Source organism: Microcebus murinus, chromosome 2 (genome assembly GCF_040939455.1).
Source record: "Microcebus murinus isolate Inina chromosome 2, M.murinus_Inina_mat1.0, whole genome shotgun sequence".
In the NCBI taxonomy this organism is placed as follows: domain Eukaryota; kingdom Metazoa; phylum Chordata; class Mammalia; order Primates; family Cheirogaleidae; genus Microcebus; species Microcebus murinus.
In genome coordinates, this window is record NC_134105.1 from 99,099,206 (window position 1) to 99,118,967 (window position 19,762).

At 48.6% G+C, this 19,762-nt stretch overlaps 1 protein-coding gene across 1 annotated transcript; it reads right to left on the reverse strand.

Moving 5' to 3' along the window:
* Window positions 1-994: 994 nt before the first annotated feature.
* Window positions 995-15,038, reverse strand: SV2A (synaptic vesicle glycoprotein 2A). The gene is made up of 13 exons (XM_012754093.2): window positions 14,905-15,038; window positions 10,224-11,184; window positions 8,818-8,998; window positions 7,898-8,049; window positions 7,642-7,775; window positions 6,846-6,935; window positions 6,492-6,602; window positions 6,202-6,290; window positions 5,350-5,514; window positions 5,007-5,140; window positions 3,982-4,188; window positions 3,233-3,392; window positions 995-2,837 (listed from the first exon to the last, which is right to left on the reverse strand). Exons 2-13 carry the CDS (start codon window positions 10,843-10,845, stop codon window positions 2,654-2,656), a joined length of 2,229 nt encoding a protein of 742 aa, XP_012609547.1. The 5' UTR covers window positions 10,846-11,184; window positions 14,905-15,038; the 3' UTR covers window positions 995-2,653.
* Between the last annotated feature and the right edge of the window lie 4,724 nt (window positions 15,039-19,762).

Below are 19,762 nucleotides of genomic sequence, written 5' to 3' on the forward strand. Positions count from 1 at the left end.
ACTCTCTGGGAGGCTGAGGCGGGCGGATTGCTCGAGGTCAAGAGTTCGAAACCAGCCTGAGCAAGAGCGAGACCCCCATCTCTACTATAAATACAAAGAAATTAATTGGCCAACTAATATATATATATATATATATATATATATATATATATATATATATATATATATATAAATTAGCCGGGCATGGTGGCGCATGCCTGTAGTCCCAGCTACTTGGGAGGCTGAGGCAGAGGGATTGCTTGAGCCAGGAGATTGAGGTTTGCTTGAGCTAGGCTGACGCCATGGCACTCACTCTAGCCTAGGCAACAAAGCGAGACTCTGTCTCAAAAAAAAAAAAGAAAAAAAAAGAAAATGACTTGATTAGAACAGAAATGGGCTGGAGTGAGAGGGAAGTCAAGGCTAACTTCCAGGGGCATGGGATAAACCAAAAGCACAAAGTTGCACACATCCTACTTTTGCAGCCTCCAACCCATTCCTTGCAAATCCCCTTAGGAACAAACGCACATCGCTAGTGCAGGCCCCTCAAATCCCCCCTTGCCCCTCCACCACCAGCAGCTAGAGGCCAGATTCCCCCGTGTCACACAGAGAAAAGGGGCAGTGTCTCTGGTTTTCAGATTTCTTCTTGGGTAAGAATTCCCAAGGGAATTGTTTAAAATGTACATTCACGTTCCCCCCACTTCCAAACAAAAAGGGATTCTAATTACACAAGTCAAGAATGGAGTCTGGAATCTATAAAAGGCACACCAGAAGATTTGGAGCAAAGTTGGTTCTATTCTTAAGAAACTACTCCAAGTTTTCAAATCTGGGAGACTTATGAGGGCCCTTCATAAGTAGAGAGGTCAGGGTACAGGCACCAATTTAGGAAGTCAATGTGATACATCATGTTATTCTCGCTTCCAGTTTGGAGGGAGTTGTTTTTCTGTCTCACCAATTTACCCTCCCAGGACTGTTAGGAGAGTTGGATATGGGTGGAGAGCACAGAAGCAGACAGCCATTTTCTATTTTAAGGATTCATTTCCTTTTTATTTTTCATCAATAGTTTTCATTGCATTTTTCACATCAACAGAGTTGGGTTTAGGGTTCCCCAGGAGAGCAAGGAAGATGGATGGGTCCCTCCCAGGTGTATAGGGGAGAGGGCTACGTCCAGCAAGTGAAGGGTGAGGGGAGAGGGCACAAGGTACACACTCGTACACTGGGCACTGGAGGAGAAGGCAGTCTTGAGCACAGACACCAAAGAGTTAAACAGTCACCACCTGGTTCAGTGTTACAAAATGGGGGACTGACCACAGGGTGGGGGCACCAGACACAGCATGAGGAGGGTGAATTTAGATTTTCTTTTTTGTTGTTATTTTCACTTTTTTCCTTTTAACTTTTTTAAACATTTTACAAACAGCTAAAAACTACAACACATCACAGCTACAGTAGGGTGAGGAGAGGGCACCAAAGAAAGCAGCCACACAGAGTAGGGTGGGACAGGGCAGCCTAACCTACAGAGGCTATTGTGTAGAAGGGTAAGATGGGGAAACTGAGGCTTCTGGTCCCTGCATTAGGGGTCCCTCACATATAGCCCAACCTCTCCCCACTTTCAGAGGAGTTGCCAGGAGGGCCCCTGCCCCAGCTCCTTGTGCTTTTTGATCTGCTGGTTTGACCATATGCCTGGTTTCTCTCCCTCCCTTGCTCCCCTGCCTGTGAGGTGACAGGGGAGGGCAGCTGTGCTGTTCCTGTCTGTGCGATAGTGGGTGGAGCCTCTGGCTCCAGAGGAGGCCTGTGCTTCTTGAGAGGAGGGAAAGCGATGGGCCTTGTCAGGTGCTCTCAGATCCCCCTAGACTGTGGGACTCTTACCCTAGACTGGCCTAGGGCTCCTCCCTCCCAGGCTCAACACAGAAAGGAGATTAGGGGAAGTACTATGGGAGGCAGGGTTGTGTGTGTGTCCGTTGAGATTACCCTTGGCTTATATTTTAGGACAGTATATTGACACCCCCACCCCATGGCACATGCACACACATACATAAATGTATACACACATTCACACACACAGTCCTGCTGAGCTGCCTCAGAACTTAATATATAAATAAATAAGAATTAGCTAATTTCATAAAATTCAGGCCTTGTATTTGCAGCCCAAATTTAGGGGGAAGGAGAAGCCAGGGGCCTGAGGTTTATTGCTACTCCCCCAGCGTCCACCAGGCGGTGTGAGAGGGCACCCAGCCCTTCCAACTCTAAGAAGTTCTTTTGGTCCATGGTCTATACCCAAGCCCCAGCCCCCAGGATAACTGCATACCCATGGTCTCACCAGGGCCTAGGCAGAGGGAATGAGGGGGAAGGCAGGAAGCCAGTTCTGGAACTCCTGGAGCAGGGAAGTGAGGGCCCCTCACTAACACCGGGGGGAGAAGGGTGAGGCTCAGCCTTCTCTTGTGCAAAGTTGAGGGTAGTAGGAAGAAGGGAGTAGAGTTTCATCCCAAAACTGGGATGAAGGAGCCTTCCCTGTAGTCCCTGCCCACGGGGGTCACACACATGCACACACGCACAGCTAAGACACCAAACGGGAGTGGGGAGTGAGGGCTCTGGGGGCCAGGAAGGCAGGGGAGGGAGGGGAAGAAGGAGTTGTTGGTCTCACAGTGTGCCTGCCACTCCCGAAGCCCCAGAGACCCCCTCACTGCAGCACCTGCCCTCGGGTCTCAGGCAGCTTCAGGGCCAGAGAGCTGCCAAGGGCAAGAGCAGCTGAGGCAAAAAGAATTGGGGCAGCCTTGGTGATTCCCACAAAAGACGTGAAGATACTGATCCCCAGCACAGCCGCCAGCTTGCACAGGGCATTCAGGAAGCCGAAGGCTGTGGTCCTGCTCCGGAGTCCCGTGTGCAGCACAGAGGGCGGGCCCAGGAGGGAGACAAGGGAAGAGTGGGTGGTGGGGAAGTGAGGGCGAGGAAGATGGCGGGCAGTGTCCAAGAGGGAGAGGGAAGCATGAAGAGATCGGAAAGGTGAGGGATGTACATTAGGGAATATAAATAAATTGGGGGATAAGGAAGAAAGAAGATCAAAAAATGAGATTAGTAGTTAAGACTTCAAGAAGTAGATACAAAAGCTACCAGCTTTGAGGGGAGAAACTCAATGGGAATGTATATGCCCCTCTTACCCCTAAGGATCATTTTCCCATTCAGCCTCCCTCTTCACTCCACTCCTCCCCTCCCTCTAGACCCTGGACCTGCTGCCCTGTCCCTACTACACTCCAAGTACCTCTTGTCTGAGGGGTAGAGTTCGACAGTCAACACATCCAGAGCATTCCAGGATGCAATGCTGACCCCCCCAAAAAGGCAGAGCAGAGCAATCATGGCCGACTCGCTGTTTCCAAAAGACAGGAAGAAGCAGGAGACACAGGACATCACACTGGAGCCAGCTGGAGCCAGGAAAGGAGAGAGCAGCATGAGCCTGACCACAATGAAACCCATGTAGAACCCATCTTGTCCCATCAGCTAGCTCTAAGACAGCCCAGGGTGAGATTCTTTTTCCCAAGGTACCCAAAAGCATCTCAACCTCCCTTACAATTGTTTGTTTATTAATAATATCAGCAACAACCATTTATTCAATGCCAGCAACTTCACGCTTTACATGCATTGATTGAGTACATACAATAGTACCTATGAGGCAGGTACTATTATTACCCCCACTTTGCAGACAAGACAACCGGGCTCATAGAGGTTAAGGAACTTGTCCAAAGCAGGTGGCAGAGCTGAGATTCAAAACCCATAACCTCAAAGCCTATGCCCTAACCACTTGCTATTCTGCCTACCTCCTTTTACCCCTTAGAAAAGCTTCTGTGCCAGGCCCCACCCCTTCCTGTAGCACCCCCTAAACAGAAAACGTGAGAGGAGCTCTCTGGCCAATCTCTTCCACAGCCCAAGGTGAGGCACCTGTTGACAGCCTCCCCCAGCTCTTGGCCCCCCCAGTCAGTTCCAAAACACCACCACACAGTCTCTCCCCCTTACCGAGCATCCTAAGCCTGCCAATCTTGTCCATGAGCAGGGCAGACACGATGTTCCCAGGAAGCACAGCAAGCGTCCCCAAGAAGCTGACAAAGTACACCATGTAGGCACCTTCGCCTGTCCCTGTCACATCTAGTGGGCAGCCCTCCTTGTTGTGCAGGAATGTGCTGTTTACCAGACGGCTGTTCACAAACTTGTACTCAAACAGGTCTGGGGGTGAAGACCAAGACAGGCAGGCAGTCACAGTGAACGTGAGAGGAGGCTGCTACTGCTTATGACCCAGGGCTCTGCATTTATGAGGGTAAGCAGTGGGGGCTCTCACAATGACTCAGGGCACTCATTGCAAAACATCAGTAACATCACCATGGGAATTAGGAATCTTTATAGCAGAAAATGACCAACAATCAAACAGTGTGACTTTCTCTAAGTTTTCCCATTAATAGTCTTTGTTTCTTATTCATTCTTATTTTTGTCCATGCTAGCTGACTATAAGCAGTAGCAGTACCCTGGGTTCAGGAAATTTTTTTGGTTTTTGTTTTTTGTTTTCTTTTTCTGCAAGGTGGGAAAAGCTCACCCAGTACTGCATTTAGAGTTAGGAAACCTCAATCTAGCTCACAAAACAAGCACTTCATATTGGAGAATCACTGTTAAAAGAGTGGGTTAATGCAATGATTCCCAACCTTTTCCCCACCAAATATCCTTTTATTGTTTTCCCCAAGGACACTGTTTTGGGTGATTTTTGGCCTCTTCAAAAGTACATTAATATCACCTCACTGAATTATTATAACTCCAGCCAAAGGCAAAGAAACTTGATGTTTTTGTCAGAGATTCTATCAGGAAAATGTGCACTTTCCATTAGATTTTCAGAATTATTGGCGGTAGCTGTTAGGCTCCTCTACCACATTCCCACGGGGCTCCAGAGATCTCAGCTTGAGAACTCTTAGCTAGTGAATGAGGAAGGTTCCTTCCTCTGTCATCAAGGCCCACCCAACCCTTTGTTCTGACACCCACTGGCCATGCCACCTTACCCGTGTTATAAAACACTGTGTTGATGAATGTGCAGTTGCGGAAAAATGTGTTGCTAGATGTGACATCCTCGAAATAACACTCCTCAAACAGCGAATCTTCAAAGGACACTGACTTCAGACGCAGCCCGATAAACCTGTATAGCCGGGATGATGAGAAACACTTTCCCCTCATCCCCATACCCTCCTCCAAGACTCAAACCTTTAGTGAAGTAATGGGAAACTCAGCATTGAGGAGAAACCACAGGAATTTTCCCCAAAATGCCTCCTCTGGAATTCCCAGACTCATAAAAGAGATGGGGTAGAAGGGACAGAGGAGGAGTGAAGTTCAAAGTCCCCCACATACTTGTCATTGAAGTACTGCCCTCCTCGGTGGATCTGATTCTCCAGTGTGAAGTTAAAAGTCACATGCTCTACACGCTCCCCGGGGAACACTTTGGTGCGGGCTGCGTAGTCCACCGCCTGGAGATGGCGGATCATGTCAGGAAACCAGACCGTCAGGCCGTAGTAGCTGAAGAGGCAAGGGTGATGGAAACAGACAAAGCTCAGAGATTAGAACTAGGCAGTTCAGAACAAGGGAGAAGCAGTGGCAGCCCCTAACAGGACTGGCTCCCTGCCAGCCTCACCTCTCACTGTTCCTCCCTTCACCAATGGCTGTGGTTCTGGGGACTTTAAGTTCTTCCACCCCACCCCATACTCTTTCTTACCTCCCAGACATTCTCTTTAGACATCTCCCTGCCTAAAACACTCTTCCCCACCCCTGGCCTCTCCAACCGCCCACAGCCTATCTGATCCTCCCCCCATTCATCCTTCTGGACTCAGATTCCCACCCCCCACCCCCCGAGTCCCAAGTGCTGTCTTAGCTCTTTGCCCTTCGTCCACCGTGGCTCTCATCACACTGGCTGTCATTATCACATAGCAAGTTTCATCCAGCTCCCTGACCAAAACGTAAACTCCAAGAAGACTGGGACCACATCTATTTCATCCCAGCATAGTACCAGCACGGAATAGAAACGTAACACCAGTCAGCCTACAATACAAGTCTGTTGAATGAACGAATGAAGTCAAGGAGCTGGGTAGAGGATCAGAGGGGATCTGAACAGCACCTCTCCTTGTTGCTTGTCCCCCATATTTCCATTTCCCTTACCCCTCCCCAAGCCCACACACCATGGCAACCCCCTACCCCTCCACCCCTCACCTGAATGACATGGTGAACCACACACCCATCATCATCAAAGTGATACGCCGATATTCCGGACCAAAACAGGAGAGGAAATTCCCCCAAACCTGCAAGGATCAGAGCAAAGTCAGACCTTGGCTGTACTAACTTTTAGCGCCCACAGATCCCCATTTTCCTGCCCTACCACCACCCTTCAGTTCATCTGTCACCCTCAGCCCACCTGGGCTTAAGTCCTGCCTTCCTCTCTACCTCTCCCACTCCCTTCTCTCTTAACCCTCTTCGCTCTCCACCATCCCATCCTCCATTACCTGCCCCCCAAGGCTCAAGGCCCGGACGCCCCAGCGCTGATACCAGGTCCCCGTGTCTGACTGGATCTCAATCAATTCATCCTCCTGATGAATCGTCTTAATGTGGGTTACCTGGGGTCAAGAGAAGAGGTGAGCAATCACACACTCTGTATTTCCCAACCTCTTTCAGGGACCTCAATTTCCCCTGCATTTGCAAAATGGGAGGCAGGGGATAAGATATGATACCCTAAAAGTCACCTTGAGGTAGAGTGCAGTCTAACATGTCTCAGAAGGTGAGGGGTATCCAGAGAGGGGCCAGGTGGGGGCTGGGGCTGCAGGGGCTTGGAGGTTTGAGTGGGGAGGGCTGCGGCTTACTGAGAATACTCGCTCAGGATGCCCCTTGGCTCGCATGTTGGTGTCATGAACCTGCTTCAGCACCATCCAGGCCTCATCATGCTTCCCGTTCTAGAGCCACAGACATAATCCCCACATCCAAGTCAGCCCCTCCCTGGCCCAGGGTTATAGACCCCCTCCCTCCAACCTGGCTTCTGGAGTCACGGGACACAAAACAGCTCTCACCCCACCCCCAACCCTACCACCAACCCCTGACCTATGGACATGCATCACCCACTCTGAAAGAGCCCCAAGCTAGAGTACAGCAAGATATAATCAGACTTGGAAAAGAGTTGAGAGGAGCCATCTAGGGGACAAAGGCAAGCACAGGTCCTAAGAATTCCTGGCAAAATGGAAAGTGAAAAGTGAAATCTGAAGACAAGGAGAATGATGGGCAAGGATGTAGTCAGAGAAGAGGCAGCATCCTAACCCTGCTGGGCCAAGGTATAGTTGGGGGGGGGGGAGGAATAGAGAGTAGGAAATTCTCTTAGGTTATAAATTTAGGGCCAAGGCCAAGGCCTCTCCCTGCAAAGTCTCAAGCCACCCATGGTTGAATAGGGCCCCTGGTTTCTTCACCCACAGAACCCCTCTGGAGGGATATTCCAAGGCAAAGGAAGCAAGATAAAGCTCCCCAGAGCATGGACCCTGTGAGGAAGGAAGGCAGCCACACAGGACCAAACCCAACCCACAGTGTGTGTTTGAATACAGGAGCCCTTGCTGCCCTCCACACTCCACAGCCCTCCCCTCCCCTCCTCTCCCCCCAGCCCCATCCCATCACCTCCAGGAAGAAACGGGGGCTCTCAGGCTGTGTGGTCAGAGCCCCAATGGCAAACACAGAGGGAAAGGCGCAGACGAGGACAAAGACCCTCCAGCTGTGGAACTGGTAAGCAGAACCCATCTGAAAACTCCACCCTGGCAGAGACAGAGTCACAGTGTCAGCAGAGAGACCAGAGGCTGGGGTCTCCCATCGCAGGGAGCACAGGAGGAGCAGGAGGAGGGAGAGAACCTGGGGTGGATTCCTGGGGGCTGCTCACCGTAGTGGGGGATGATGGCCCAGGCCATAGCAGCTGCGTACACTCCACCAATCATCCAAAACATGCAGAGCCAGCTCAAATGCTCCCCACGTTTCTCCTGGGCCAGAAACTCCGAAAAATAGGAGAAGACAATGGGGATAGACCCTCCAATCCTGGAGGGCATTTCAAGAATTCAGCATTAGAAAATGGCCATATTCCTGATCCCCTGCCCCAATGCATTGGATCCCCAAGTTCCTTTCATCTTCTAGACATTTTAAGAGACTGTTACCCTCACAGCCAGACATCAAGCACCCATCCTTGGCACCATGGGAAACAGGCAAGCAGGTACCAGCAAAAGAAGAGGAGCAAACATTAAATCTTGAAGATGACTACAGAATTGGAAGGGAAGGAAGACGATTGCAGAAAAGAGGGAATATCTCCAGAGAGAAAGGAAGGGCAGGAGTCTGAGTGCAGGCATTGTGGGAGCAGGCCAGAAGAGGTTGGCACAAGGCAGAGCAAGAGTGTGTGGCATGCTTGGGGAAGTGTAGGGCTGTGCAGCAAGGCTTCAGAGTTCTGGCAGGTGTGACTGTTAGCAGGGTTTGTAGTTGAGTGCAGAAAGTGTGTAGACTCTAGGAGGGGATAACTCTAGATCCATAGGAGCCCAGGGGTGAGGCCTGGGCCCACCAGGCCTCTTTGTGAAGGTAGGCTGGTGGGGTAGACCAGGCATGGAATGGCATTCTGGACAGCTGCAGACAGGGAGAACAGACCAGAAATTCCACCTGGCCTGAAGACAGTGGGGGGATAAAGAAATTCACTCATTCATTCAACTCCCACCCATTTGAGATGCATCTGCTGTGCCTGGCACTGTGCTGGGCCCTAAAGATATAACACTGACCAAGGCACAGTCCTGCCCTCCAGGAGCTTAGGAAGTGGACACTCACCCAACCCCGGAAAGGAGGCGGCAGAAGAGGAAAGTGCCATAACCCTGGACGAAAGATGAGAAGAAGGCAAAGACGCTGTTGACTGAGAGTGAGATGAGTAGACACTGTCTTCGACCCAGCCGGTCAGCCAGACCTCCCCAGAGGAAGGCTCCCACCATCATGCCCAGGTAGACGATGAGGCCTAGAAGGGGGAGGAAAACAGAGGCAGACAGGGTATGAGCAGACACACCTCGATTCTCCCATTAGTTGAGCGTTAAAGAAGCCGAAACTGCAGCAGAATAGATCAGATATGAAGAACTTCTAGAAGCTGAGTCTATCCAAAGATAAGTGTTAGTGAGAGAAAATGAACTGTGTGAGCAAAGATGGAAGGTCATCTCTGCAGGCCAGGGGTTCAAAGGCAGAAATGGGAACCCCAGAACTCTCCACTCTCCTCTCTCTCTCTCTCTAATTTCTCACTCTCCCTCACACACTTCATCTCCTCAATATCTCTCTCTCTCACCCACACGCACCTCCCACCCCCATCCCTGGCTCACCTAGGGAGATGGATCTGCCTGGATTCCCAGACCGGCCCAGGGTCGTCTCTATCCTCCCTGCTTTGCTGCCCTCCTTTTCTCCTTGGGAAAGGAGCTCCAATTGCTTCAGTCTCCCCAGGGAATCCCCCACACAAAATCTATCCTTTATTCTTTCCAGTTCCAGTACTTCTGATCCTAAAACTCCCGTTTCTTACTTCCTTCATAAATCAGAACTGGAATTAAATTTTAAAATCATCTACTCCAAACTACATTTTACCCAAGCCCAAACAAAGCCCCAGGGACAAGAGAATTGTTCAAGATCCTATGGCAAGTTAGTGACAGAGGAAGGCCTAGATTCTTTCTCAGTGAGTCTAGGGGATTTCCTCCCCAGGGTCCCTATCAGAAAAGGCCATAAGAGGCCACTCGCTGGCTCCTGGAAACTCCTAAGTCTGGGTGAGAGCAAGTGTAACCAGCATCTCCAGCAGAAGGCCCAGGACCTTTCCCCTACCTCCACCAGCCCAAACGGACCCTCCCCATTTATACCAGGGAGTTTGCACACTGGCTTCTTGTTCCCCAATCAGGGAAAGGGAACAGGATAACAAGAGGGAAGCCTATGAAGAAACATTAAACAGTGGCCCATCCCACCACAGTCACCTCCTGCAGAACTAACTAAGCCGACCACCACCCAACCACTGGCCCAAGCCCCTCATATACAGCTTCACTCTCATCCAACCCCAAGAAGAGGGAGCATGTGCAGAGGAACCCTGAGCCCTCTGGAACATCTTGGAAGCAGGGTCCTAAGGAGCCCAATGGTAAGGACAGGGGCAGTTCCCAGGAGCAGGGGGTTTCTGGAGTTGGAGACAGGATAGGGCTGGAGTGCCCCCAGTGTCTTACCCAGCATGCCTTTGTTGGAGTCAGACAGGCACATGTCTTTCTCAGCACTGGGCAGCACGAAGCCCACCACAAAGACCTCAACACCATCAGCCATCAGTGCCAGACCAAGCACGAAATACAGTGTCCACTGGAAACGGCCATGACCACACTCCCGTAGGATGGCTTCATACTGCTGGGCCAGTTCTTCTCGTTCTTTCCGCCGCTGTGCCTCCCCTCGGCCCCCAGGGGGGCCCTCCCCATCACTCAAGCCCCCCCTCACTCCAGCCAGGGGTGCCCCATCTGCCATCCTCTCGCCTTTGCCCCCAGACTCTGCCCGGGGGATACCCTGATATTCCCCCTCATAGATCTCATCGTCCTCATCATGGCCCTCAGTGGCATCACTAGATGCGCCACCTTCCTCTTCGTCCTGAGCCCCTTCCCCACGGTAATAGCCATCAGTGGGAGCAGGGAAGTCATCATCATCATCCTCCTCCTCAAAGCGGGAGTAGGATCTTCGGGAATATTCATCCTGGACTCTGTCTAGGCCCTTCACCACCTTCTTGGCCGCATGCTTCTTGACTTCCTTGGCAATATCTTTGGCCCCACGGATGAAAGCTGCCCGGTCTCGGAAGCCCTCTTCCATGATGGGGCTTTAGGGCACTTCAACGGATCTCCCCACACTCCCTGCTTCTTTTTCAATTTTTGCTCAGGGACTTGAGGAGTCAAGACGACTTGTCCCCGCAGTTAGAAGTGTGTTCCGGTATCTTTGGGCACAGAATAAGAGGAAATAGGACCTGGCCAGTGAGTGTCTAGGAGGGGAAGGAGGGAGAGGAGCTTTGGCCTACAACCAGTTCAGTTGGGTGAGTGGGGAAGGGAGAGGGAGAGCAGGGGATGGGAAGGGGAGGGGGAGCCAGGTTGGTGGGGCTAGGCCAGGATAACCCAGGAAGGGCCGCCTACTTCTCTTCCACAAGCCTCTGGAGATCTATAAAAAAACAAGAGAGAGAAAAAGGAAGCTGTAAGTCCTAAGATGGTGAAGAAAGCCAATATAAAGCAACTCTCAACCCAGAGCCCTGCCTGAGCCATGTGGTACAAAGATGGTCTTCTTGCTTCAAGCCTCTATATTATAAAAACGGATGATTATGTGGACCCCCTGTGGGTCATTCCAGTAGAAGTCCCCTTACTTTGACCTTGGAGACCTGGCTCATGGGATTTGCTCCACAGTCACAGCCACCCACCTTCTCCTAACCCCCGACCCCCTTCGAGTCCAGTCCCCTTGCTTTACCACCAGCCTGCAAAGAACAAAACAGGAAATATGAACGGAATTCCCTTCTTTAGTCTTGTCTGGGTTTCTTACTGGGGACAGAGCTTGAGGAGGATATGTAAGAGGACAAGCTCTCCAACCTGTTGCCTTCAGTCCACTGATGACATCTAAAAGTGGGGTTTCCACTGTTCTTCCCTCAGGTTCCATGTTTATAGGTCTCAACAAGGAGGGATTTTCTCCCAACATAACCTGGTGGGTAAAAGCTGAGCTTCTAGGGTCAGACAGACTTGAATTCAATGTCCTGCTTTGGCAAATACTAGCTAAGTGACCAAGGGCATGTTTCTGAACATCCATGCCTCAGTTTCTTCTTATTTAAAAGAGGGAAAGTAAGGATTAAATGGCATAGTCCATACATGCTACTTACCATAGTACCTAGCACATAAAAAGTGATAAATAAATATTAGCTATTAATATTGTGGTGATAGTAATATGGTAAGATGCCCTATACTACCCCCATAAGGTCCCCAAACAAAAGCCATCTCTGGATGCTCTTTAGGGTGAGCTGCAGAAAGGGATACTGGCGAGAAGAATGCTGATTCAGTACAAAGCACACAACAGTTAGATGACCTCAGTTGAAATCCCAACTCAGCCACTTACTAACCAATCTTGGGTAAGTTATTTAACCTTCTTAAGCCTCAGTGTCCTTATATTTAAATTGGGGATCATTAAATTGGGAGAATCTCTTATTTCTCGGAGTCAATGTGAGAATTTAATCTCACAGTAGACAGTCTATAAATATTAGTTTCCTTCCTTCCTATTATATTGAAATACGAAAGAAGCCAGAAATGGCAAGAGACAAGGGCACAAGCAAGGGGCATACTCAGATGTTTGTTGCCCAGCATTGTCCCCAAACAGAGAGTCCCAAGACCTCTCTGTGTTTAAACCAATTCCAATGGCTAGGCCCACATTTGCTCTCCCCAGACAAACAAGGGAAGACCCAGAAAAGGGAGACCTGGGACCCAAGTAGAATGGACAAGAGGGCAGATTGAAAGCTGAGAAAGGGTGATGACTGGCCACTGCCACCTTCCTTCAGAATGTCATATTTGGGCCCTCCTTCACGAATGGGGTGGGAATGGAAATGGCTAATCAGACTCATACTTTCCAACATGAGGGTCTAAGGTCTATGGTTGCAACTCATTCCTCCAGGGCCTCCCTTCCTAATCCCCTTTAATCCTTTTTGCTCCTCCTCCAAGGATCAAGAAAAAGGGAGTCCACAAATACCGCAGTGCGTAGCAGGCTGGTATAGAATAAGGGGGGCCTTGGGCCTGCCCCCCCAAAAAAAGACATCCTCCAGAGGGAGATGCAGGATAACCTCCCCTTTCTTCATGAAAGCAGAGGCAGCAGGCCTAGATTCTGATCAGAGATCATCCCCCTAAAAATATCCTGCCTCCTCTGCTCCCACCCAACCAAGGCCTTCATTAAATGTCACACATACACACATACACACACACACACACACACACACACACACACACAGGTCTGGTAGAAGAGAGGAAGTAATGCTATGTGATTCAGAGAGAAGCACTGGCAAGCACAGCCTATCCCCCTCAGGACAGATGTAAGCAGTGGACCACAGTGACTAGAAGCAGTGACCCCTATGTCACCTTTTCTTCATGGTTCAGGTCCCAACCATCCTCATTAAAGAGAGGGAACTGTGGAATCTCCTCAGTACATTGCAATTTGCTTGCTTTCCTTTCTTTCCTGAGCAGTACCTCCTCTGAGTCCCCCAAAGAAGGAGGCAGATGACCCACCAGGAGCCATCCCCTATGTCTGTTGACACTATTTACCCCTGAGAGGCGCATGTAAGGTAGAGAAGGCTCCCACAGCCACAGCAGGATATGAGGGCTCAACAGACAGCTCCCCCAGGGCCAATGAGCCCAGAGGTCAGGAGGGAGAAAAAGAAGACAAATTCTTTGAGCTGGTGAGCAAGTGGTGCTATTTTTAGCCCCAAAAGCACACAGGGTGGCTAAGCCTGTGGAAGAGAGACTTGGAGAGGTGGAGGTTAAAGGAGACAAGATTCAGGGTTATCCGGCTCTTTAAGGCTGGCTGGCTTCACCTGACCAGAAAAATGTGCCTAGGAGATTTTCTGTAGAGCGTGGAGACAGGCAGGGGTACTCCTGAGCAAATGCTTCCTTTCAGAACAACTCCCCCCAGCCCTGGATAAGAGGGTCCACAAGCCCCCCCACCCCATCAAAGCCCCTGACTTTGGGGACCACCCAGAACCCCAGCCCACCCTAGCCCAGGTAACAAGGTCATTAAGAAGCAATTACTCATCAAAACATGTGTGGGGGGGTAGAATGTGGGAGGTGTCAGAGCACCCCTCCCCATTACAACTGGGTGAGGAGGATTGGACAAGCAAGGCTGTGCCTCCCTTCCCCACATCCTACCCCAGAGTTAGGAAGATGGAAGCATCCACAGTTCTGAGACGAAAAAAATGAAGGTGTCAGCTGAGAATGTACACGGAGGAATATGGAGAGGCAGAGAGGGGACGCAGGGAGAGACCTCCACACGCACAGACATAGAGACCGCCCCTACCAGCATTTGCGGCGGCCCTCCCCCATCTCAGCTCTGGTATAAGAGAAGAGCCCCTAGAATTGACTAAATCGCTTCTCCTAGCACCTCCCCCACCCTTGGTCCTGCTGCTATATAAGAGCCCAAGTGCCCACCATCATCGACACTCCCCTTCCCCCCCCCCCCCCCCGCCCTGGAGCAAATGCCTCCAGCCCCCGCCATCTGTGCCCCCAACACCTGGTCGTTCACCACCTCTGTCTACCAATATTTCTCCATTCTTCATTTTCCTTCCCTCCATCCTTCACCTGCCCTTCCTCCACTGCCACCCTTCCCCACAACCAAGTCCAGGCGAGCACACTGAGGCAGCATCCACTCTCTGGCCCCAGCCAAGGTCATTTATCATTCATTGGGGGGGGACGTCAAGGTGAGTAAGGGATTGGCGCTTAAGGGAACCCCTTCCCACCTAACAACCCCACCACGACGTTAACCTCCCAAGAGGGTAGTGGGGACTGGGCTAAGGTAGAGAAAAACACCCCTCCTCCTCATTCACTAATATAAATATATATAAATAAATAATATATATGTATATGTGTTATATATATTATATATATAGCTACGTGTGTATATATATGTATGTGTGTGTATATATATATATATACATATATATATACACATATATATATATCCTGACGAGTACAACAACTGAAATAAATGTCCATCCCCAAACCAGCACCAATCTCCCTCACCCCTAGCGGGGACGGTCACCCTCCCCATTGGCAAAGCATCGGAGGATAAAATGGCTGCAAGGCAAGGCAAAGATGCTTCTGCCAGGGGCGGGGTGGAGGTGAGAGATTGAGAGAGGGGTCTCACCTGGGCCGATTCCCCGGGTAAGGGAGTCCCGGGTGAGGGCGGGGGTCCCGGCCGCGGGTCTGAGGCGGCAGCGGCGACTGCTCCGGGTACCAGGGGAAGCGGCAATGCAGACCTGCCCCCCCTCACACACACACTCGGCCCCGCCTCCTCGCCCCTCCTACCCCCCCCCCCCCCCGCGCCACTGAGCATCGGGAGAGACCATTGTTGGGAGGGGGGAGGCGGAGGAAAAGAGGATGGGGAGGCACTCAGGGCGCTGGGAAGAAATGGTGAAGGGCCTGAGAGGGTTGTCACAAGAACAGCTGGAAATGACACACAGCACTTCCCAGCCCCTTCCTAGTAAAAGACGAAAGGAACTAAAGAAAGAAAAAGTGATGTTAGGGAGACAAGTGGGAAGACAGAAAGGGAAGTGGTGAATGAGGCAGCCCCTTGCTTAGCACCCAACTCCCAGCATGGCAGGACTCCCTCCCTTCCCCTTCTCCACTGCTCCCAGCCAAATTCCTTTCCCACAACCTTCTCCCAAATCCCAAGTGCTCAGACTCCAAGTTTACCTGACTATTTTAGAGAAAGCAGAGATAACAAGGTGTGGTTTCTATCCTGAACTGCCAGAGTCAGAGACTCTTGGATTCCTGCCATCTCTTTCCTCAAGAAACAGTCCAGATTTTTTATTTACAGTGCAGACCTCATTCTCCTCCATTCAGTAGCAGAAGTGAGTATTGGGGAAGCTGAGGAGGTTTCTATAGGTCTGACCAACCGGGCATTTCCACTTCCACTCATTTGTTCCAATGACTCAAAAAGAAATCCCCTCAATACCCTTCTCTGCCACAGACCCTCTCAATCCCCACAAGACCCCTAACATACACTTCTGTGAAGGAGTCAACTGGTGTCGATTCTTTGCTTTTGTCTTTCCTTTGCCCCTATACCAATAACCTGGACTCAGAGATCCAAGACATGCCACTTGGTGACCATGCTTACTTACTCCAGAGGTGAGAGGGTATGTAGTGTTCTGGGGAGGTACATCCCAAATATGTCTATTTCAGGTAAAGGCTTAGGATACTCTGGACAAAGCACTGAGCAGGAGCGCTGACCTGACTTCTAACAAGCTGTCAACTCTTGATCAAGTTCTCTGTTTCTGTGAACCTCAGGTATCTCATCTGGAAAATGGAGGATTGAGTCTAGATGCTATGCTGCATCAGGTTCCTTTCAGATCTAATAGTGTATGATTCTGCTCTACTAAATGTGGAGGTTTCAGAATGCTGGAATAAATTATGTGGAAAGGCTGACAGGCTTTGTCCCAAGAGATCTTACAGATAAAATTTGCCATGTTGAATTTACCACTGATAGGGATGCGGGCCTGGGCTTTGCAGGTTCCAAAGCTGGATCTTGGAAATATTCATTTGTGCCAACAAAGTTCACAATTTACTAAAATATAAAGCCATAATACATAAATATTAATTTCCCATGAAAATTTAACTGTCACTCAGACTGAAAACTCATGTCTACATATCCAGTAACTTCTCTCCCTACAGCCAAATCAGAATCAGAATCTCAATGTATAAATGCACAATGACATAACTGGAGGATTTGTATCTTTAATGGCATCTGGCCATATCCAATAAGGAGTCATGCCAATGGGTCCAGAAAACTCTTTTTGGCAATAGTTCTCTACCCCCACCTCCATGCTGTGGCAGGCAGCCTTGCCAATGCTCCTGGACTACTCTAAATCTGATGGCTAAAGCAGTCTTTCCAGGATGGTACTTGGAACAGACTCAGGGACTTTCCCTTTACTGGGCTTTCATTACTGACCCCTCTTCAGGTTGACACATTCTTTATTTAAATATGTTAATATTTTCAATTAGGTTATAGTGAAGGCCTGCTGGCAGGGAGCCATTTCTTCTCTTTAAGGTGACTTTGCCTACTCTCTATTGAATCATTACTGGCTAAAATAGAAATCTTGTACTCTTAGAAGAAAAGCTTATATAGTCGACCCTCCATATCATTGGATTCCACATCTGTGGATTCAACCAACTGCAGATGTAAAATGTAGTTAGGCTTGTGATGTTTGGGCCTGTGCTGAACATGTATAGACTTAATTTTCTTGTCATTATTTCCTAAACAATACAGTATAACAACTATTTATATAGTATTTACATTGTATTAGGTATTATAAGTAATCTAGAGATGATTTAAAGTGTACAGGAGGATGTGCATAGGTTTTATGCAAATACTACATAATTCATATAAAGAACACGAGCATCCTCAAATTTTGATATCTTCAGGGATCCTGGAACTAATCCCCAGAGGCTGTCAAGGGACAGCTGTGTGTGTGTGTGTGTGTGTGTACATATATATATATATTTTTTTTTTTATTTTTTTTTAGACAGAGTCTCACTGTCTTGCCCAGGCTACAGTGCCATGGCATGAGCCTAGCTCACAGCAACCTCAAACTCCTGGGCTCAAGCGATCCTTCTGCCTCAGCCTCCTGAGTGGCTGGGGCTACAGGCATGTGCCACCATGCCCAGCTAAATTTTTATATGTATTTTAGTTGGCCAATTAATTTGTTTCTATTTTTAGTAGAGACAAGATCTCGCTCTTGCTCAGGCTGGTTTCGAACTCCTGACCTTGAGCAATCCACCCGCCTTGGCCTCCCAGAGTGCTAGGATTACAGGTGTGAGCCACCTTGCAAGGCCTATTTTTTTTTTTTTTTTTTTGAGACAGTCTTGCTTTGTTGCCCAGGCTAGAGTGAGTGCTGTGGCATCAGCCTAGCTCACAGCAACCTCAAACTCCTGGGCTCAAGCTATCCTCCTGCCTCAGCCTCCTGAGTAGCTGGGACTACAGGCATGCACCACCATGCCCAGCTTGTTTTTTCTATATATATTAGTTGGCCAATTAATTTCTTTCTATTTATAATAGAGATGGGGTCTCATTCTTGCTCAGGCTGGTTTCGAATCCCTGACCTCGAGTAATCCGCCTGCCTCGGCCTCCCTGGGTGCTAGGATTACAGGTGTGAGCCACCGTGCCCGGCCAAGGCCTATATTTTTAAGTTCTGAGGGAAGTCTTAACAATTTTCTGCCAGGGGCCACACCCCCATGTACCCTATCAACCACTCCTTCACAGTCCCCTTTGCTGGATCCATTATCATTAGAAGTCCTAGGGGCTCAGCCATCGAACCTTTCCTTCCTTTCACTTACTTTTCCCCCTGCTCATCTCTGGCAGTCCCACTTTAATGCTGTCTATATGCTGATGATTCTCACATTTATATCTGCAGTGCAGACCTTTCCATGAAGTCCAAACTCAAAATCTCCATCTATTCAATGTCGGTCACCACATGGATCTAATAAGTATATCAAACTGGGGCAGCTAGAATTCCCATGTCTATAGCCTCCAGTCTGAAGCAGCTGCCTCCCTTTACCTCAATGATGTTTCAAATGGTTCCCTGCCATAAATGGGAAAAAGGGCTGAGAGGCAGATTTATGGGAACTCCCTAACTGGCTCTGACCTCAACTTGCCTAACACCAAGCAGCTTTAGTGTGTTTGTTATCCACCATGCTAGAAATCTGTTTCTGCTCAGAAACATCCTATCCACCTGAAAGGAGCTTCTCCTTCATCTTTGCCTGGGAAATTTCTATCTTTCCTTTAACATTAAATTGAGGTATCACTTTTTTCCCTGGAAGTTTTCCTGGACTTTCATGCTAGATAATTTCCTCAGGCTCTCAAAATATTGTTTCACTAACAATCTCTTGTGTCAGTTTTGATAACAGAACTGTCTTGCTTATCTTTGTATCCTCAGCTGCCACCAGCACAGAGCCTTTGTAGGTACCGTAAAAATGTTAAATGAAAAAAAAAAAAAGTTAAATGAATGAGAATAATTCATTTAGAGAGAGAACAGAGGGCCAATCTTACCTTTTCTTGACTAGAATTTAGGAAAGTTCATGGTTACATAAGCTAAAGAGGAAGCTTCAAGAAGGAGGTGATATAACAGGATTAAATGTGGCAAAGAACAGGAAAAAAAGACCCATTGGATTTGGTCTAGTTACTGAAGTCTTTGAGCTCAGATTTAAATGTGATAGAAATCAGGTTTGGAAGGATAGACTATGAGGGGAAAAAATAGGGGTAAGATACAAACTCCTTATCTGAGATGTCTGGTGGTACAGAGAAAAATGAACATTTACTGAAAATGAACTTTTACTCTGTCCCAATTTACTCATTTTAACTGTTTTTGCAATTATGTAAGACATTTATATGACTCCAAATGAAAACATTAACACAGTATACTCAAAGAAACCTAACATCCCCTCATATCCCCTCCGTCCCCCCAGTGGTATCAATTTCCATTAGTTTTTGGGTTAAATTTTTAAAATAGCCACAAATATATATATGCCACACTTAGATTAGGTAGCACACTATAGACATTATTTTCTTCACTTACTATAACCTGGAGATCTCTCCACAACAGTATGCAGAGATCTTTCTCATTCTTTTTTATAGCTGCACAGTACTTTATTGTGTACATTTACCAGTTTATTCAACCAGTCCCTTTCTAATGGATATGTGAGTTGATTCCAATCTATTGTTATTAAAAATATTGCTGCAATGAATAGCTGTGTGCATGTTACTTCAAATTTTTGCCAGATTATTTCCAGGCACTTTACTTCTGTTCTCACTTTAATACAATAATCCTATGCCAGAGATATTGGGTCCTCATCTTCTAAACTAGAAGATAAACACTATGTAAGGATACAATTGTTCTAGTGCACAGCAGAGTCCAGCAACTGTAACAGCACATTAGAGAATAAGCTTCAAAACATGGAGTGAACATCCTCTCTCATACCTTACCATACTTCTCACAATGCCCCATCTC

What these genes read in the sequence shown, in the direction of transcription:
- SV2A (XM_012754093.2), bottom strand. Translation starts at nt 10,845, where the DNA reads ATGGAAGAGGGCTTCCGAGACCGGGCAGCTTTCATCCGTGGGGCCAAA. An exon ending in ATCCTGAGCGAGTATTCTCA is followed by an intron (nt 6,603 to 6,845) that starts GTAAGCCGCAGC and finishes TCTTGACCCCAG; the next exon opens with GTAACCCACATTAAGACGAT. An exon ending in CCTTGAGCCTTGGGGGGCAG is followed by an intron (nt 6,291 to 6,491) that starts GTAATGGAGGAT and finishes TGATCCTTGCAG; the next exon opens with GTTTGGGGGAATTTCCTCTC.